At 39.3% G+C, this 22,293-nt stretch overlaps 1 protein-coding gene across 1 annotated transcript in view; it reads left to right on the top strand.

The window, feature by feature from the left end:
- RNF144B (ring finger protein 144B) overlaps positions 1-22,293 on the top strand; it is a 77,447-nt gene that overhangs the window by 21,302 nt on the left and 33,852 nt on the right. Inside the window, exon 3 of the mRNA XM_069493093.1 lies at positions 17,418-17,522. Within this exon, the coding sequence (XP_069349194.1) occupies positions 17,418-17,522 (105 nt within the window). The remainder of the gene's footprint in view (positions 1-17,417; positions 17,523-22,293) is intronic.

Genomic DNA, 22,293 nt, shown 5'->3' with positions numbered 1-22,293 from the left:
CAGGTTGGGTGAGATCTCAAACAACATCCTCATCAATATGTTTGGTGGACTGCAGTTTTGATGTCTGGAGCATTTAAATTATCTTTATGTCCCCAAATGATCCTTTTTTATATCCATTTGGGATACTGTCAGATTTCTTAAAATGTTGCTGTCAGAATGCCACTACTATTTTTAAGGATGCACGTGCTCTTAGTTGAATCCTGTTTCTTTGTGCTGACGAAAATTCAAGTTCCCCTGTGAACTGTCACATAGCGTCTATCCAGATCACCTTCTGCTACCTTTTAATATGAGCTAAAGCATACCTCCTTGTATCCTTACTAGAATACTCCTCTTTCCTTTTTTTTTTTTAATTCCAGCAGCTTGATGCCTAATGATGTTTCATTGCCTGGTCAAGGCACACCTACATTCATTATTCAACAAATACTTATTTTCACAAGCAGTATGCTAGGTCGTAACGGATTTATTAATGAAAGATGCAAGCATGGTTTCTTTCCTGGTAGCATTGACTACCCTAGTATAAAATAGTCATTTCTTCTCTGAAAGCATTTAGCGTTTAAATTGAATTAGATAGAAGATTTCATAAAATATCTGTATTTCCTTATGTTCCAGCTGTTTGACATAGATCCATTTTATCTTTCTTAGAGTTGAAGCTCACGGAGGGAGGGGTGGGAAGAAACCCAGGAAGGCAATTAGGCATCACTAGTCATCATTGCTGTCAGAATAATACCAGTTAGCATTTATCAAACACTTACTCAACGCAGAGCATTGTTCTAAGTGCTTTAACTCATTGTCTCTGTATCATAACCCAAATCAGGCACTAAAGAAAATCCTCATTTTAAAGATCATGAAGTTGATAGACAGTAGTGACTTTTTCCCTAGTGTAACAGTTGTTTGGATTATGCGTCTGTATTTTGAGGCCCCCTCAGCCATCCCAACAAACCATTCACCTAATTGCCAGTTTCTAAAAAGTACTTGGGACAGGCAGAGGGTCCTGTGCCATTACCAGATAGCTGCTCTGGTATATTGATAGTTGACTTCAATTATTTCTGCAAAGTTTGCCATAACTTAAGGGTGGGATGTGTAGGATTTTAGTTCCTCTGTTTATCTCTTTGTAGAACTAGGACGCAAATGAAGGGCTCCCACCAGAAGAGGCAGCGGGAAGGCCTCTGTGGCTGATGGCTGAACTCTCTCTTTCCTTCAACTGCCAACCCAGAATGACTTTCAGTCCCAGACTGAGACTTCAGATAAATGCAAAGATTTTGGTAGCCAATGTCATGTACATTGATGAGTGTCGAGAATTTCACTGAAGTATAGTAAAACCTCAGTTACCCGTTTCTCTCCTTCCTATCCCATTTTCCCTTGCTCTCTTCTTTTTAAATTGAAGATTAATTTTAAATTATAAATGTAATACATGCTGATTTAAAAATATAAAACAAAAACCTCAAAAAGTATTGAGTGTGGAAGAATTCACCTGTTCCCCCATCCAGACTACAAGCACATGTATGGATATGTACAAATTTTCCAAATTTAACTTAGTATATTATGGACACAGTTCTGTGTAAAAATATATGGACTTATCTTTTTAAGTGTCATATAGTGTTCTATGTTATGTCTATATCAAAATTTATTTAACTAGGCCACTCCTAGTAATGGATTTTAAGGTTTTTGCCAGTTCTTGCTATTATAAATGAAAATTCTTGTACTTATATAAATGTGAAAATATCTCTTCCTAGGATATTTTAGGTGTAGAATTGCCTAATCAAAAGGTATGTACAATTTTAAATCAATATATGTTGCAAAAAGTACCTTCTCAAACTGTTGTACCAGTTTAGCAATCCCACCAATAATGTAGGAAAGCCCATTCTTGTGAAATCCTGGGTATTTTCAAACTTTCACCTTCTCTAATCTGATATCTGAAAAGAACATATCTCATTGTTTAATCCATGCTTCCTCTTTTAAGGAGGAAGCCAATTATAGCAAAAGAAGCTCATCTCATGAATCTGTCTTTAAACAATATGTAGTATATTCCATGCCAGTACAGTTTCAACCGATTTTACACCTTGGTGTTCACGATATTGTCAAGTTAGAAAAAATGGGCTATATCTAGAAAAGTATATTACACATAGGAGACATGAATGAACAGAAAAAAGTGATGTTTACAGTGATGATCTTAAGACAGTAGGAGATGACTTATCACACAAAGTTTATGTTTAGTGACAAGCTGTTACTAGGTAGGAAAAGGAAATTTAAAAACTTTAGACAAGTTGAGAAAAGGCTGTGAGTTAACTAGAAAATTCAGTTAATTCTAAAATGCCATTTTCTGAACATTTCAGTTCATCAAAGAGTGGTTATCGAAGGCTTATGTTGTGGATGTCTCCTGGAATCAGGTGAGACACAGTCGGTGCCTCATTTCCATGGAAACAAACAGCTCTGGGTTAACTGAAAGCCTCAGTGGTTTGTAATCATTTCCACCCCCCAGTAAGGAGGTCCTTTTGGTTTGACTCTTCTGGAAAGTGTGTGTGAGCTATTTACTATGTGAACATAGGGTGTTTATTTAATCTCCTTGAACCTCAATTTATTCATCTGTAAAAAAAATATCAAGGGAGTAAAAGCAAGGACATTTGAGTATCTATCATGTAACATGCAAAGGTACTATTTTTTTTTTTTTTTTAATTTACTCTCACTCTCCAGTTTTACAGATAAAGAAACCAATGCAGAGTTAAGTAACTTGCCCAAGACCCGTACTCAATTCCTGGATCATAGCATTGTTTGCAGGAAATAAGAACAACCTCTGTGAAAATATGTAATGTACTGCCTAGCGCATTAAGTATGCAAGTTTTATTTGTTCACATGAACAGTGGACGAAGGCCCATGTTTAGGTTTTTATGACCCTACCTGTAGTTTCTAAAGCTTGACAATAGCCTGTATAATGCAAAACTGACAACTGATTACTGACTTTATATACATGAAAGTTTAGTCAGCATAAAGCAAATGTAAGGAGCAACTGATTTAAGAAATCCAAGTTGTTCAGTGATCAGAGAGTATGTAATCTGAATATAGTGGTGGCCATGGCCTCAGATTAAAAGGATTGAGCGGTGTGCTGTGAACTTTCGGCTGTGTGACTTGGGGCATGTTATTTGAGGAAACCAAGGCCGAGAGATTAACAGGTCTGGTTTACATAACTGAAAGCTCCCAGTGCATCAAGTGTATTTTCAGATGTTGAAACTGAAGTCAAGGTTCAGGCCCAGGCCTCTGCCTCAAAGACTGATATCCCCACACCCAACACACACGCTGGGTCTGTGGAAGTTACTGGTGTTCCCAAGGCGACCTCAGTCTGATGGTGGTTTCCAGGTGATTCCTGTGTGCTGAGGGTGATTCATGCATGGGTTGCTCCAGAGCACAGAGAGAATATTTTATAGCTGAAACATCTGCTTTTCCTAGGTAGCATGTTAATTACAGGTTGTTTTCATCTGGAATGGTGTCTAATCTTAGAAAAACTTTGCCTATGGCTTACAGTATTGATAACCTTCAGAAAGAAGAGTCTTTTCAAGTTGTAAAGATTCTAGTGTTTTCTCCTGTTTTAGTTCTAGTAACATGGAAATAATCATAGTGAGAAAACAGGCAGGTACGTAAGCATATGGATTTACTAAGAGAAAGAAAGGCATGACTGTGTCTCAGTTAGACAGTTCAAATCTCAACTCCTGTGTTTATTAGTCACGGGAACTAGGGTGAGTTGCTCAGTTGCTTTGTGTGAAATAAGGGTAATTCCAGTCTCAGAGTTGCTGTGAAGGTTACATGACGTAGTTTTAAGACACATACCATAAACATCATAGGAGTTTGACAGATATTCTTATTCTCATTGTCTCCCACTTTTCCCCTGCCTCTCAGATAATGAGTATTTTGGTTCTAGGCCATTGGTTCTCAAAGTGTAGCCCTCAGACCAGCAGCACAAGTATCACCTGTGAACATGTTAAATATATAAATTCTTTTTTTAAAAAAATTTTTATTCCAGATTTTACAGGAGTACAAATGTTTTGGTTACATGGGTTGCTTATTTACTGCTTGAGATAAAGTTATGGGTGTGCCCATCACCCAGATAGTGTTCATTGTACCTGTTAGCTGTGATTTCACCCCTCCCTTCCTCCACCCTCCCACCTGCTCGATTTCCGTGGAGTTTCACTACATATCAATTCATGATCCCCACCCCAGCCCCACTGAATCAGAAACTCCGGGAATGGGCCTTAGATCTGTGTTTTAGCTCATCCTCCAGCTGATACTGATGTGCTGGTCTAGGGCATTTGCAGAGTACTTTATTGGCAAAGCATGTATTGATTGCTCATTATCATGTGCTTTGACATATACGTGCCCCCTCTGTCTCTTTCGTGACCTGTGACACATTTCTGAAACAACTGGTCACATGGCTTTGACTTATGAACCTTGCCTTGATAGCCTAGTTTGCTAGAATGTGGGTGCTAACTTAAAACATTTGGAAAGTGGCAGTTCAAAGATAGTAACTAGGTTAGATTTTAACAAGAAAGTAGAGTTAGAAGCAGTCTCAGGTCTGTAAACATATGGATTTACTAAGAGAAAAGGAAGACTGGTTCGAATTACAGCAATTCATATGGAAAAAAACAGCACCAAACATAAAGTGCCCTGACTTCTAGCAACTTGCTTTATAGAAAATGAAAAAAAAAAAAAAAAATTCACAGTTTTTCAGAATAAACCCTTAGGGAGATATTACAAGGTAAGGAATAATTGCAGTTTTGATACAATCTAAATTATAATTAGAAAGATTCTGATTTTGCTATGGAGTAATTGAACGAAGTTGTTTCAAATTAATTTTAAATAAAATTCCTAAAAGCCAACCTATTCATTGTTCAATATTTTCTACTTTTTCAGAGTTCAGGTTTCTTATATCTGATAGATTCTCATCGCAAAAAAAAAGTCAGATAATAGTGATGCTGTTACAGTTGCTCTACATGGAATGATGATTACGGACATGGCATTATCCGTGTAGAGTGGACCTACGCCTTAAACAAACTTCCTCCTTGCAACTTCTGGCTTACTGATGTGAGCTGTTTTGTATGCTGGCTTTATAGGTTATATCCTGAAAGAAAAAAAATGTCGATGATGAGTTAGCTTTATTCTCTCATTGATACGGTATTAATATTCTTTTAAAGTTTCAAAAATTTTGATGGTCATTAATTAATATTGCTACCATTCATTTTAATTAACAAGATATTATTTTGCTATAATTTATTCAAACTCTGGTTTAAATACTGAAGCAGATATTGGAATTTTATTTGAAATATAATAGAGATGATTTCTGCTTTAAGGAACATTAAAATCTGAGATTTGATGAATGGTATACATTTTTTCTTTTGTTTTTTAGGTTTAAAAAATTGTACAACAGTCTGTTATGAAACTTTTCGTACATACAAAAAAGGTGAAAGAATTTTATAATGAATACCTATACAGAGGTCCCTCTGTGGCTGTGGGGTATGGATTCCAGGCCACTCCCCTTTCCACTGTGGATAGGAATTTGAGAATGCCCAAGTCTCTCATACAAAATGGTATAGTATTTGCATATAACCTATGCACATCCTCCCATATACTTTAAATCATCTCTAGATTACTTATAATACCTAATAAAATGTAAATGCTATGTAAATAGTTGTTTTTAAAATTTGTGCATTTTTGATGGTTGTATTTTTATTTATTTTTTAATATTTTCTATCCATGGTTGGTTGAATCTATGGATGTGGAACCCACAGATACAGAGGGCTGTGTCCCTACTGCCTCTTAGATTTTGTCTTAGTCCATTTGTGCTGCTATAACAAAATACCTGAGGCCGGGTAATTTATAAACGATAGAAATTTATTTCTCACATTTCTGGAGGCTGGAAAGTAGAAATCCAAGATCAAGTGGCCAGCAGGATTGGTGTCTGGTAAGGGCTGGCTCTCTGCCTCCAAGATGGTACCTTATTGCTGTGTCCTCTGGAAAGGAGGAATGCTGTGTCCTCTGGAAAGGAGGAATGCTGTGTCCTCACATGGGGAAGGGATGGAAGGACAGGACAGGAGAGCTCCCTTCAACCTGGAGCCCTTTTATAAAGGATGTTGATCCCATTCGTGAAGGGGGGATAGTTCATGACTTAATCACCTCTCAAAGGCCACACTTCTTAACACTGTTGCATTGGGGGTTAAGTTTCAACCTAAATTTTGGAGAGGACACCATCATTCAAACCATGACATGGTTTGACATGATTCTAATGTTAACTTTTTACTTTATCACTTGTCAATTCATCCATTTATCCTGCTATCCTTTGCATGGTGTAGTTTTAATATTCATTCTGAATTCTTTAGTTAAGTGTTCAGTACCCATTGTGTTTGCTTAGAGTGGGTTAATGGTTCTATTTTATTCAGATAACTTGTATAGCCCTACCTTATGGCTGAAGGGTTTCTGGACCTTTTATTAATTTGGGTTTTGTTTCTTTGTTGCTGAGACCTTGGGCATTCTTAGAGATTCGGAGACACTGACTGAGAGTTCAAGTAGGGACTCTAACAGGAGGAGGAAGAAGAAAGTAACAAATGAATCAATGGAATCTGCCTGCACTTAATCCAGAGTATGCTTATTCTCACTGCCAGTTCTGGGCCTGTCTGCTACGGCTTTCGTGCCCACTGAGGGCTAATGTTTCTTTGGAGGAAGTAGAAGGATATAAACTTGGCAGGCCTTCTTGTTTTCTTTCTCCTGGTACTATCAGTTACTTTTCTGGGTATACTGTGTCATAAGGTAGCACCTGGCCCAAAGAGATCTCTTTGGGACTAGTATAAGAATTAGGGCCTTCCTCTGCTAGGAAAGGCAGCACAAGAAAGGACAAAAGGAAAATCTTCTGAAAGGCCAATGGAAGATATATTGAATTACTTGTGTTGGAAGCTGATCTTTCCAATGCTAGTGCTGGTTCACTGCTCTGATTGGAATGTTCTTCCATTTTAGCAGATTTAATGGGCTTCCTTGTGAGGACTGGACCAGGCTGCAGCATTTCCAATGGATTTCTCTTCAGAGCTACTTCTGTTACTGAGTTTCTTAATTTAGATGTTTCATGATCACTTGAGATAAAGACAGAAGTGTTCGATTACTCTTGCTTGGTGAGAACTGGAGGTACTTTTGATTGGAGCCCAGATTTCATCTCCCATATGGAATTATTGTTTTCAAACTTACAAGGTGGACCTTAGTACCCTTTTCCAGAAAAAAGTAATGGCACTATTTTGGGCTAAAGTATTTAAAGGCTCTCAATCAGAGTTCTAAATTTTGCATATATAATTTCCCCCTTAAGCTTCCTTCACTATTTCTTGTGAAACTAGCTGAATGCGTGTATTCTTTATGATGATGTTGGTTAGAAAGGAGTTCTTCCTTTCGCTGAAGTTCATATTGCTTAGCATTATTAAATGACTTGTTTTTTTTTTTTTTTTTTTTGAGACAGAGTCTCGCTCTGTTGCCCGGGCTAGAGTGAGTGCCGTGGCGTCAGCCTAGCTCACAGCAACCTCAAACTCCTGGGCTTAAGCGATCCTACTGCCTCAGCCTCCCGAGTAGCTGGGACTACAGGCATGCGCCACCATGCCCGGCTAATTTTTTGTATATATATTTTAGTTGTCCATATAATTTCTTTCTATTTTTAGTAGAGACGGGGTCTCGCTCTTGCTCAGGCTGGTCTCGAACTCCTGACCTCGAGCGATCCACCCGCCTCGGCCTCCCAGAGTGCTAGGATTACAGGCGTGAGCCACCGCGCCCGGCCATAAATGACTTGTAATTAGTGGCGGTGGACATAAAAGTATCTTCCCTGATTAGAATTGAGGGTGTAGATGGTACTGAACTAGTTAGTGGTGCTCAGACTTGGTTGTACCTTGAAATCACTTCAGGAGTTTAAAAATACTGATGACAGTTCAGCAAGGTTGCAGAATACAAGGTCAATATACAAAATCAATTGTATTTCTATACACTAGTAAAGAATAATATGATAGTGGCATTAATAAGAAAACAACTCCATTTATAGTCATATCAAAAAGAATAAAATATTTGGGGATACATTTTAACAAAATACAAAAGTTTCTGACAACTACTAAACACTCTGGAAAGAAATTTAAAAAGACTAAATAATCAAACACCCCATATTTGTGGCTTGGAAAACTTGTTAAGATGGCAGATATTCCCCAAATGGATCTACAAATTCAACACACTCCTTATAAAAATTGCAACTGTCTTCTTTGAAGAAATTGTCAAGCTGATTCTAAAATTCTTATGGAAATTTGAGAGACCTAGAATGGTCAAACAGTCTGGAAAAAGAACAAAGTTGGAGAACTTGTTTCCTGATTTCAGAATTTACTATAGAGCTGCAGTGGTCAAAACAGTGTGATACTGCCATGAGGATAGACAGATAGATCAATGGAATAGAATTCAGAGTCCAGAAATAAATCTTCATGTTTATTGTCAGTTGGGTTTCAACAAGTGTGCCAAGACAATTTAAGGGGGAGAGGAGAGTTTTTTCAACAAATGGTGTTGGACAACTGGATATCCATTTACAAAAGAATTAAGTTAGACTGCTTCCTCACACAATAGATGAACAGTCACTAAAAATGGACCATAAACCTAAATATAAGGGCTAAAATTATAAAATTCTTAGAAGAATATATATGAATATAGAAAAATTTTCATGACCTTGGGTTAGGCAAGGCATTTTTAGATATGACACCAAAACCATGAGCAACAAAAGAAAAAAATAGGTGAATTGAACTTCATCAAAATTTAAAACCTTTATGCTTCAGTGGATTATCAAGAAAGTTAAAAGGTCAGGCAAGGTGGCTCATGCCTGTAATCCTAGCACTCTGGGAGGCCGAGGCGGGAGAATTGCTTGAGCCCAGGAGTTTGAGGTTGCAGTGAGCTATGATGATGCCACTGCATTCTAGTCCAGGCAACTGAGCCAGGCCCTATCTCAAGAAAAAGAAACAAAACAGATAACCTATAGGAGAAAATATTTGCAAATCCTGTCTTGTAAGGGACATATCTAGAATATATAAAGAACTCTTACAACTCAGTACTAAAACCACAAATAACCCAGTTAAAAGTGAGCAAAGGAATAGACAATTCTGAATGGACACTTCTCCAAAGAGGATGTACAAATCACCAATATGCACATGAAAAGATGCTCAAAATCATTAGCCAACAAGGAAATGCAAATTAAAACCACAGTAACATACTCCTTCACACACATTAAGATGTGAAGAAACAGACAGAAATTAATAAGTTTCAGTGAGGATTTAAAGAAATTGGACTCCTCATACACTGCTAGTAGGCACGTAAAATGATGCATCTGCTTTGGAAAATAGTCTGGCAGAGTCTTAAAAGATAAAGATAGAGTTACTATATACCTGCAGTCCCCAACCCCTAGGCCACGGACTGGTATGGGTCCATCGCCTGTTAGGAGCCACACAGCAGGAGGTGAGCAGCAGGCCAGCAAGTGAAGCTTCTTCTGTATTTACAGATACTCCCCATTGCTCACATCACTGCCTGAACTCCGGCCTCGTGTCAAATCAGCAGGGGCATTAGATTCTCATAGGAACGCGAACCCTACTATAAACTGCATGCAAGGGATCTAGGTTGCGTGCTCCTTATGAGAATCTAATGCCTGATGATCTGAGGTTGAACTGAGGCAATGATGCTAGCACAGGGGAGTGGCTGCAAATACAGATTATCATTAGCAGAGAGGTTTGACTGCACAATAAATGTAATGCACTTGAATCATCCCAAAACCACTCCCCTACCCCTGGTACATGGAAAAATTGTCTTCCATGAAACTGGTCCCTGGTGCCAGAAGGGTTGGGGACCACTGCTATATACCATATCTACTCCTAGGTATATACCCAAGAGAAATGAAAACGTAGGTCCACATGAAAACTTGTTCATAGCAGTATCATTCATAATAGCCAGTGGAAACAACCCAAATGTCCATCAATGGATGAATATATATAAAAAATGTGGTATGTCCATGCAATGGAATACTATTTAGCAATAAAGATAAATGAAGTACTGATACATGCTACAACATGTATGAACCTTGAAAACATACATACTAAAAGAAGCCAGTCACAAAGGACCACATATTGTATGATTTGATTTATACGAAATGTCCAGAATAGGCAAATCCATAAGACAGAAAGTAGATTGGTGGTTGCCTAGGGCTTCAGCATGGAGGATTTGGGGAGGAAATGGAGAATAAGTACTAATGGGCACAGGGTTTCTTTTGGGGTTAAGGAATATTCTAAAATCAAATCTAGTAATAGTTCCGCACTATGGATATACTAAAAAATACTGAATTATACACTTTGGATGGGTGAATTGCATATGAATTATATCTCAGTAATTATACATATATATATATATATATATACACACACACACACACACACATATATATAAATTGATGCCTGGGTCCTTCCCTTAGAGAGTATGAATTAATTAGTCTGTGGTGTGGCCTGGGCATTGGGCTTTTGGAAGTCTCTCCAGATTATTCTATTAAACAGCTAGTGTGGAGAATCTTTGTCCTGGGTCTCTTGGTACTTAAAAGTGTGGTCTTTGTGCCAGCAGTATCAACAAGACTTGGGAACTTAAATGGAAGGCAAAATCTCAGACACCACCACAGAACTACTGAATGAGAATTGCATTTTGGACAGGATTCTCAAATCACTTGAGTGCACATTCAAGTATGAGGAGCATTGTCAGTGAGGGAGTTGAATAGTGAGGCAAGCAATGTCATGTTTGATGTCTTCTGGCGTCCTGTTGGCCCACCCCTCCTCCTCCTGCCCAGGCCATCCCCATAAGGCCACCCTTCCCAGTAGTGTCCCATAGTCCCCAGTGTTTCTTGTCCATAAAAACATATTGGGCTTAGATCTTTTTCTTTAGGGCACTGCCCTCTGCTAGGGAACAACTGGGCTATGTGAATATATTCTCCTGCCATGATCACTTGTGGACAGTGACAGGGGGATTCTAGAGACAAGATTTTAACCAAAGAAATATAAAGGTTGAAATTTCTGATACTGTTGACAGGTGGAGTGAGTGATGAGTAATTTTTTTTGGATACATAATTATGTACATCTAATTAATTCTAATTATCATAAGTACTACAAAGAGTGCTTATAATCATGGAAGGGTTTTAAGCAGGTTGGAGAAGGAATCAGACTTGCGTTTTTATAAAGTTCCTTTTGTCTGCAGTGGGAATAATTAGAAGGAGGTAAAACAGATACAGAAGCCCAGCGAAAGAGCTGAAGAGAAGTCCTGGCAGAGGGAATGGCACTGTTTCTTTGGATTTTGGGATATTTTCATTATATTAATAGTTATTGGTCTAGTATCCCTAACTTGAAAATCTGAAATCAGAAATGCTCGAGCATTTCCTTTGAGTGTCACGTTGGCACTTGAAAAGTTTTGGATTTTGGATTTTCAGATTAGAGATACTCAACCTGTAAGTGGTAGATTCAGGCATGCAGCTCCCATAAAAGCCTGAGTGTCTCCCACTTGCCAGGTCCAGTGGTAGGTGCATCTAGGGGACATGAAGGGGAGTAGATGTGATCCAGACTCTCAAGGAACTCCTGAGCTGTTGGAGAGAGAAGCCAAGTTCACAGTCACTTGCAGTGCAGGGTGCTAAGCGCTACGTTGTTCATGTGCATCTCATACTTCACTTGTTAACGTCTGGTGATACCTAAGGTGGTGTTAGGAAGATTGGCAAGTAAGGAGAAAAAGCCAAGTCTTCTGGAGAACTGAGGGAGGGGAGGGAGGATTGTATCATTTATGAAATTCCCTTTGGATAGTCTGATATTCTAATACGTCCTCAGGGGAAAATGCAATACCACCGGCCCCACTGCCACTGAGAATCGCTGTGTTCTCCCTTCTTTTGGTGGATTTCTGTGGCTTCCTTTTGAAGGGGAAAATCATTGGAACCTCAGTACTGAGCTATTGTAAGATTACTTTTATGAGAGTCTTAATAAAACTTATGTAAACATAATACAAGGTACCATATCAGCACATTTAGGTATACATCTCTGAGTAAGAACACCAAAATAAATGTACAAGAAGAGTATTGACAGAAATTACAGACCACTAAAATATAAGTTAACATGAATGTGCTGGGTAATGCTTAGCTTCAGTTAAGTCACTTTTTTAGTCAGGCTCTGAGTTTGGCATAGTCCAGTAAGTAAGTGGAAATTCAGTGATCCTCACTTTTCTCTGCTGGAGTCAGTAAAAAACTTGTACAGCTTTTACTGGGCCCTGATTCTTCCATTCTTTTTTCATCTGCCTGTGACAATGAAAGGATTCCAACCTGGCAAAGAAGGATGGCACCACAGCCACAAGTGTGAGCATGGCAATTGGGTGGAAATAAGGAGTTTCCCGAGATGGTACAGAGCATGCTATCATGAAGATCATTGAGTAAATATAAAATGGGAAAAATCTTGCCATGAAGAACTCTTGGACTCCCAAGAATACACCCTTGCACCCAGTTTGAGAAGTCAGTGCTAGCTGGGTGTCAGGAGGCTGCGAGGCAGGTGGGCTTGGTGCCCTCCAGACTGGGAGGTGCGGCAGGGAAGGCTCTTATTCCAACAAGAGAAGCTGAAGGATGAGAACTGTAAAACTAAGGTCTCTTCTAAACTGTGCTTATTTATGGCTTCTTGTTTGACTTGGGGCTTTTTATTTTTAATTACTTGGTGTCAGGTTTTCCTATCAGTCCTTCAAAGTCCTGGGTGTTTGGCAAACACCTATGAGGGAGAAGTCGATCCCCATGGGTAATCTCACATTGGTAAAAAGCCAAGGACTCTGAAAGGCGTTTCGTGGGAAAAAACAAAAACATTTCCTACACCAGGAAACATTTTCCTGCCTAGCTATAGATTGTTGATTTGTTTGAAGTTTTTCAAACTGCATGCTTTTAGTGTGTCGTCTTTGAGTTGACAGAGATACCATCTTGAGTTGTACTAATAATGTAACTCAACCGCATCCAACAAAGAAGTCTTTCTCCTTGGCTCATGTGTAGAGATCAGAGTCTGAAGTGGAATTAACAGAATGTTGGCCTCCATCGGAGATGCTATTTAGAACACACTGGAGACATTGTGATGTAATTGTGTTCCAAGGCAGAGAAATGTTAGTCTGCATTTTACGGAATAGCCACTTCAATGTACGCATTGTACCTGGAGGTACAAAAAGCAAAACAGGCGCTCCAGGCCTGTCTGGGGTTAGGCCTTTAGGTACTTCCTCCCTCACCACCTTCCTTTCCACTCAGGGCTGAGCTAGGATGAGAAAACCTAGGTCAGTAGTTTATCAACTTGGCTTCAAGCCAGGTGGGCGGCCAGTCCTGCTTTGACCTCAGGACCCCAGCACCTGGGTCCAGAGTCATCCACGATCCTGGAGGTCATTTTAAACTTTAATGGCACCAAGTAGTGCCTTCCTCCCTACAGAACCTATTCTCTCCCCAGCCCTCATGAGGCCCATATCCCAGGGGTGTCCGTGTCTGCCTGCTGCCTTCTGATTCAGAACCTTCTATTGCATTCTCCAATTATACTTTACATTCATATGCCTCTTTTCACGTCTAAGAGTATTTTATGTATTTACTCTAATGAGGGACTCTCCATGGACCTGAGAGCAGGCTAGACAAGTGGTATTGTCCCAGTCTATAAATGAAGAATGCCCATGCCTCTGGTACACTGAAAACTACCGCCCTTGAAAGGGGTCTAGGAGAAACTCCTTTCTGGGAAGATTCCATTGTACATAATTCACAGACTCTCAGAGTTGGAAGAGACAACATGAGTCATCCGGTTCACCATGTATTTGGTAGTTAAATCCTTCGTTAGATCCCCTCTGAATCCTTGAAGGTTTGTGGAGTGAATTTGATGAACAATCCTTGTTATTATACATGACCCCTCATGGCTTAAAAATACTTCTGTGTTCTACCAAACTAAGTAAAATGTGGACTGTTCAAGAGAAAAAGCTATTTCTTTCTTTCTGGGGTCATTTGGGTTTTGAAATGTTCCATTTGAAACATTTCTCTTAGAATTTGTCAGCTGTGAAGAAAATTGCATATTAGATGTATGTTTAATGGAATGTAATTTTTAAAATGTTACTAAATGACGGTAGTTTTCTTTTTTTTTCTTTGTGTTTCTCTGTCTTTATTGACAAGCTAGATGTCAGTTTTCCCCCCAGAATTGTTAACCACTTACCTATGTTTGGTTTGTGTAACTACACTTGGTGTTCTTGTGAATGTTTTCCTTTCTTTTGTGCTTTTAGCCAGAGGTATTGAAGAAGAGAGGGAGGCTTTGAGATTAAATATTTTAGGGAAAGATAATGGAAGGCATATAATGAACCTCAGGCACTTGAAAATTCAGTAGGAAGCCATAAGTAGGACTGGTTGTTGCCTCCCTTTGCCTTTGAATAGGAATGCAAGCAAGCCCACACTGATAGCAACTCAAATGCCTGTGCTGTAGGATTACGCAGCAACGTGCACTTAACAAATCTCTGCCTTGAACCAGTGTTTCTTAGAATTAAAAGCAAAGGGTAAACCCTGTAGTCAGGGTACAGAGCTCTAACTTCTCTACTAAAATTGTGGGTCACACGTCATATTACTTTCGGCCAGGAGTGTGCTTGTGGGAAGTTTCAGAATTCATTAGATGATGTATTGTGGTTTGCAGTGTACCTAAGAACATCACATTAGCAAATGGAACATCCATTATAAGCTCTTAGGGAGGCCTGTATTTCAATTTAACAAATTTGCTTTGTAAGTCGAAATGAATTTTTTTGCCTATGAAGACTCGCAGAAGTATCTTTGGTTTCTGTTTAATAGTCTTTTTCCATAGATCCAAATAGTTCTAAGGAGAGGCTTGCATAGAGGCATGTGGCTATTCTGTTACAAATATCTGTTCTGCCTACACAGCTTCTCCACTGTAAGTGGTTTAACTGGTCCCCTACAGGGAGCGGAGAAAGGATATCTCAGAAGGCCTAAGGATTAACATTTTCCCAGCAAGTTTTTGATAGAAAGTCTAAGACGAGGAGAAGAGGAGTAATAATATGACCTAATATTCTGCAATTTGCAAATTTACTAAGGGCTTCCGGGATATAAAATTTCACGTGTGCATATGTGTGTTAAACCCTGTGAGGTATCCATAACAGGTATTATTGTCCTTATTTTTAAAATTAAGGGAGGCAAGTCTTGGTCATAGGTCAAGTCACTTCCCATTGTCACCTGTTAAAGTAGATCTGGGTTTAGAACCCAGACATCAGGATCTTAAGTTCATTGCACCTTGTTTTCCTCCAGTACCTTCCCCTCGAGCTGGAAGATTATACATTTTCAGAGTCTTTTTACTTATATTTCTTTAAGTGGCAGCTTAGGGGTAGGGGAAGGATCAAGGCAGCAACAGCAGAACAGGTGTGGCTGTTGGGAACAGGATGGACAGGCTTTCCCATCGTTGATTCATTTGTCTCTTGGTATGACACCCCTTTTTGGTATGACACCCCTTTTTGGTATGACACTCCTTTTTGTGAGCCGTCTTTACTGCTCCTCTGGGGGTTTGTCTGTCTGCAGAAATTCTTCCCCATGTTTCCTTGCTGCTGCTCTCTTCTGCGTACCACTGTTCCTGGTACTGCAGACCATGCTTAGCACCGTAAATCCTAGAGCAAGTGATTGTTCACCCTTCTCTTGAATAAGAAAGTCAAGGTTAAATATACTATTTCTATTGAGGTCAATCTAGGGGAAGAGTGACTTGATAGGACTTCTGCTCCCAGATATCTTGTACTCCTCACTTTATGCTAAATCGCAAGCATTTTCCCATGTCCTTGAATATCTTTTCAAAGCACTTTTCATGATTCTGCAGTGTTCCATGGCCTAAATTTAGCAAAATTTATTTGTGTTCTTCTATTTTGGGTATTTAAGTTATTTTCTAGTTTTTGCTGTGGTGAACATCATAGAAAAAATCGACTCCTTGGAGAAAGGGAACTATTAGCTGCTTAAAGAGATACAAATCTGGTTTAATGATTTGCCCTGACTGATCCATTGGTACATTGTAACAGTTGTTTCAATCAGAAAATAAATACATGATTATTTTTCTGAAGTAATACAATAGTGACATTAGTTTTATTTTCAGATGGGGAAAATGAATAAAGATGATTAATGAAAGGAAGAGACTTCACAATTATGTCTTCAGTATTCTGACCATAGAATTTTATGGAATGGTTTAGGCTTTTATAAAAGGTTGGTGCAATGGCAATATTTTTAATGTAGCAAGTTGATACATAAGTGTATAAATTTGAAACATCAAAACCCAATTATAAGTAATCACTACTTTGTAAGAGTCATTACTTCATTGACTAGCTGTGTATTTTTAGTTGGGTATACTCCTTAAACATTTTGAGCTTGACTTTTTTTTCGTCATGCATATTGAAAAGGGCTCAACAATTATAAGCAAATTAGTAGAAATTGAAGAGCCAACTTTTGGATTTTTTAGAGTTTTATTTGCTGCCTTTAGTTTCCTGTGGGTGTGTGCAGATGGGTTGGGAGGAAAAGGGGGAGGCGTGAGAGGTTTCTGCAAAGCTGTAAGTCCCTCTCCTGCCTTCTCAGTGGGACTCATGTCTCTACCCACTGCCCAAGATCCGGACACAACAGGCAATGAATGAATAGACCAAGTTTGTTCTGAGTGTTCTCTCCTTTTCTTCTCTGGGTTTCGGTTTTTCTGTCCAATTTCTTCTTTCCCCAGGTGACAAGTACCTTTTTTTCTACTCAAACCTACTCCACATGGCACCCACCAAGGCCCATATTTTTGGGAAGGTCTCATTCTCCCAATTTGTCTTTGCCATCCCCAATCAGCAGGAAGTCATCTGACTTTCTCAACTTAACATTGTCTTCCCCAGGTGCCTTTGCTTCTAAGTGTGTTCCTAAATAAGTCACTGCCTTAATCTTTGCTTCTGTTTGGCTAGCACAGTGTGAGGGTCACGGAGTTCTGTTTACTTTTTGGGCAAACTTTGATGGAGAGGACTACTAAATAAAAGTGGAATTGGAAAGTCACAGAAGTTTAAAAGAAAAGTAAGAAGAAGCTCTTGCCATTGGAAAAGAGTGTTTCTTCTTTGCTCAATCTATGGTGGGGGAAAGCATGCAAGAATCTGACTTGAATAAACTCTTAGGATGAAGTCATACACAATGAATCACCTGTCTCTGTTTTCTTTCCAAAGGATGGCTCTTAGCATTCACACTTGTGATAACTTATGTTTGCTGAGTACAAGAGCCCAGGGCAGCCAATTAAGGAAGAAGAGGCAGTGGTCGGTTCTGGTTCTGTTAGGCAACCTTTGTGCTACTGTAATAGGGTGGGTAATTGTCTGTCTTTTTCCTCCTTAACTTCTAGTGTCTGAAACAGTATATGCAGCTGGCAATCCGAGAAGGATGTGGGTCTCCCATCACTTGCCCAGACATGGTGTGCCTAAACCACGGGACCCTGCAGGAAGCTGAGGTATGTATGGCTGCCATAATATTCCCTTGATGTTATTTATTAGCATCTTGACTCTTTACGTACCTGCATACCAGGGAGTCTAGCAACGAAATACAGAGATTAATTTTATAAAGGCGTACTTTATTGCTGCGTACCTTTGGATTTTTTATACAAACTGTTAAAGCTGTCGTTTAGCTCAGTTCTGTTTATATAAGCCATCCTGAGTGTCGAAGAAGCTTTAGCATAGGCAAAGGTGCTAGAGATCAAATTTATCGAACATGAGGTTTGGAGGCTGAGTAGTGAGTGGTCTTGTGATTTTTATCACCTTAAAGATAAATAGACCATAGATTAGCCACAGTTACAGAAAATATAAACAATTTTGGTTTTACAATGTTAGCCTGAATCAAACCATTTCCAAGCATCAGAGAGAGGCCTTTCAGTTGATTTGCATCGGGAATCAGAAATATCTTTCTTTTTTGAGTGAGTCCTTCTCCCATTTTCTTAAGTTTGATTTAACTTTTTCTTTTGTTTGCTTAATCCCTGGTCATTGACTCACCCTTAAATCTGCCTTTTGATCTTCAGACCCTGTTCACATTAAATCAGAATATAATGAACTCTTGTCCATTCTTAGGGGGTGTGTGAGCCTCCGAAAGATGCCTCAGGAAACAGATGAAATAAATTATTCGTTCAGCAAACGCAGAACACCTGCTTTGCACCAGGCACCCTTCCAGTTGCATTTGTGGCCAATATACTATCTAATTCTCTCAAGAAACCTCATGAAATTGGATCTTACTTTCAGATAGGGAACCTGAGGCCCAGAAGGTTTAAGTAACTTACCCAAAAGTGTACATCTAGAAAGTAGAGGAGATATAATTCTAATCTAGTTCTTTCTAACCATCATAACTACATGGCTTTAAGAGTAGAACTAGGTAGGTAAGGACTTGGTAATTTTTAGCTCAATAGTGTGCATATGTGTGTATGTAGAAATAAATATATGTGCATGTATATATACTGTACATGCTTTATGAAGATATATGCTTTTACATGTGTAGCCTTCGCTTTGTAAACAAAGCAGTCAGATGGTATAGATGATTTCTAACCAATCTGTATCTGAGTATCCTGTGTTCAGTTTATGGAATATCAGCTGAGTGGTACAAGTAAAGGAGAAGTATCTTTTAGGGGTACATAAAAGGAATACATAACGGCTTAAAAGTGACTCATTTTAAGGAAATCCTGAAATAATATTTTTGATAAAAAGGTAATATTGAATATGTAAATCCTGTGGTGAGAAATATTGTTTACTTTTGTGTGGGTAGGATAAAAGGAAATTATAGTTGGGGGCCAGGATTAGACTAGCTCTTAAGAATACTGTTGATCTATGTCACTTAGAAATTATTTTTCAAATGAGCCTCTGGTGTTTGGAAGGATCCGTCTCTGCATAATCCTTCCAGGAAAGATGCTTCCTTTTTGACTTACTCCTCTGGTGCCTGAACGGTCAACAAGTGTTAATAAAGAGCACAGAGTGTGCTGGGCCCTCTTCCAGGCTAGGATGGAGAGGAGAATAAGGCAGGCGACCAGTGCTCTCCTCGAGGAGCTTCTGATCCAACAGAGACATTAAACAGACATCAGATCTGATAGTTATAAAAGTGAAATGCGAGAATTGGGGCAGGCAGTAAGAGCTGTGTCTGATGTGAAATCTTACTGAATTCATGTATGCAAAATCTATTAAACATAAATGAAATGAATAGTTTGAAATTTCAAAACAAGCCTATGAAATTCATCAGAGTCCTATACTCTAGACCCACGCTGTTCAATCCAGTAGCCACTAGCCACCTGTGGCTATTTAAATCTAGATTAATTAAAATTAAATAAACTTAAAAATTCAGTTCTTCAGTTATGCTAGTCAGTAACTGATTGTAGGTGTTCAGTAGCCACGGTGGCTAATGATTACCAGATTGGACAGCACAGAACAGAACATTTCCATCATTGCAGAAAGTTCAATTACGTAGTCTTGTTCTAGACTTTTCAGTGAATGGTAGCCATCAGCCACTGACATATGGGGTATTGAATGTCAGGGCTTATGCGTCCAGACAAGCAGGTCAAGACTGGCCATGGTTTGTCTCACAGTTCTTTACAATGGAGCTTACGTCTTCTGATTTTCTTTGTATAGATATTTTCTCTTTGTATTCCCTCTCTCGCTCACCCTTTCCTGCTTCTGGGTCTCTTTATTCAGTTTGACTCTAAAAGCAGATTTTACTTCTAGGCCATATATTAAAACCAAACAAACCCATAATGGCCCTTTAAAAATTACAAAAATCTATTAAAAAAAAAAAACAAACCACAGAACAAAAACATATTCCAAACTAAACTATGGTATTTCTTAAATTTTCCAAAGTCTTTTTCTCATTAGATGAGGGAGAAGACCCTGCAGGACATTAACGGGCCATTTCCATACTTGTCGGTCTTGCTGAGAGCCTGACCGAAGATGGGCATAAATGTGCAGTAATCAGAGGTTCTTAACTAACTCGCTACTATTTTTTTTTTTTTTTTGAGTGGTGGTGGTGGTGATTGTTTCTCATTTTGAACTGAGAACTGAATAGAAGGTTATAGTGGAGATATGGGTAGCTTCATCTATTTATATGGGGCTCTTCCTTTGAAAGTCAATACCACACACCCATGAACTTGGGCCGTTCCACCTTCCTTTCTAACTTGCTTTGCATCAAGATTCCATCACATACCGTTATTATTATAATATAGAGCTCATCATCCACATATTATTGAGTATATTACAACAGAGCTCATTCTCATTATGCTCCCCTGGACACCATATCCAGGACTACTACTTCTTTCCACCCTTTAAAAAGTGTTTACACAAGTAACACATGAATATACTTTGCTTGTTAAAAATAATCCTGGTTAAGGCTGGTTCCCTTTGTCCTGCTGCTATTTCTATTATGCTACATGATTCCTCATCATTCATTGTCTTACAAAATGCGTTTAAGTCTAACATTTTTTTCGTCTTCCGAAGGCACTGGGAATTGCAGCTCTTTCCTCGGAGTGCTTGGCTGTGCTCCTTGTGCCGCCTTCTTGAGGCCTCTAAATTGGCTCAGCTGTGGCCTTGCCTCTTAACTTCTATCTCTCAGAAATAGCCTCATTAGAGAAGCATTTAATGCCTAGTTCAAGTACAGTCGGCCCTTGGTTTCTATGGGTTCTGCATCCATGGATTCAACCGGCCACAGATCAGAAATATTTGGGAAAAAAATTATGTTGGTACTGAACATGTACGGGCTTTTTTCCTCATCATTATTCCCTAAACAATGCAGTATAACAACTATTTACCTAGCATTTACATTGTATTAGGTATTTTAAGTAATCTAGAGATCGTTTAAAGTACACAGTAGGATGTGCATAAGTTATATGCAAATACACTGTACCATTTTATATCAGGGACTTGAGCATCTGAATATTTCGACATCTATGGGAGGTCCTGGAACCAATCCCCCCTCCCCAGATACCAGTGGGATTATTTCCTAATGTAGGAAATAGTAGAAAATGGCAACTTCCCCTTCAGCGTCATGGAAGCCCGTGAAAAACAGTGACTCTGGAGGACTTGTGGCTGGAGGTGAACCCACTGGGAGCCAGGAGAAAGTAAAACTTTCCTTCATTGCATCATCTGGTACTTTCAGCTGTTGCTCTGTGGAGCTTTTCCAATGTACTTGATCTAGGAATCTTGTCCAACATGGAATTATGAAAGGCAGGACACAGATTGTTTATGCTGATAGCGTCACTTCAGGCACAGCTTTGCTTGAAGTGAGTAGCCCTGTTAAAAAAGGTGATGTCTAATTTAAGCAGTTCCCATCTGGTGTTACGGAAGTAGCATACTGTCACGTCTGGGAGAGCCTGAACCACTTGTCCGGGCCGTGTAAAATTTGAGTGCTGAGTGCATAACCCTGTCTGAATAGTACCTGCAAGGGCCTGAGAAATTTAACTTCCTCCAACTGCCAGCTGGTGGTGGAAGGCAGGGAAGAGCTTCTCACCTACAAATCCTCCTTCTGAGTCCTGGGTTACTGAAACGGCCAGCCTGCCTTTTACTGCTAGTGCCACAGCACGCATGAGAAGAAGGGTGGGTGCAGCTGCCAAGAGCTGGGGGCTCTAGAATTTCCATAAGAAGGGATTTAGGGCGGGCCACTCTGGAGGCCTGGGCCAGAGGGACGGCGGAGGGGGAGGAATAGAGTACTAAAGAATTTGAAGCTACACTTGCAAAATAAATACAGTTTTTCCTTGGATTGCATATTTATTTAGGGTGGCTTAGGGAAAGGCTGCTAGATATGGGGAGCCAAGTGTTCTCCCCAGATATCCTTTAGCACTACCTTTTCTTTTAACATTCTTCCTTCCCATTATCACAGTGGGAAGCTGGGGCAGAGGAGGAATGAGGATCTTCCAGCAAGAGGCCATATTCCTGTTACTGTGATTTAAGGATCTGAATGGGGAGGGACTGAGTATGTCTGTAATGCCCTTTAGCTGCCATATGTGTTGGCTGGAGAAGAGTGAGACTTTGGGGCAATGGGGGATAAAGGAATCCACCAAGCCAGAATTCATAGATTTTTTTTTGATGTTCTCAGCTGAAATTTTGTTTTAGAAAGTTTTTGAAATTTTGTTTTAGAATGTATTTAAAACTGCATATGAGGATTCTAAGATTCTTCTTTAACTAAAGATAAATATAGGAAAACTAAGCAGGGACGAGTTGAATGGGTTGCATGTATGTACATGTGTTCATTTTATCCATGGATGA

This window comes from Eulemur rufifrons, chromosome 18 (assembly GCF_041146395.1).
Source record: "Eulemur rufifrons isolate Redbay chromosome 18, OSU_ERuf_1, whole genome shotgun sequence".
Taxonomy (NCBI): domain Eukaryota; kingdom Metazoa; phylum Chordata; class Mammalia; order Primates; family Lemuridae; genus Eulemur; species Eulemur rufifrons.
This window is presented reverse-complemented; position numbering and strand designations above follow the sequence as displayed.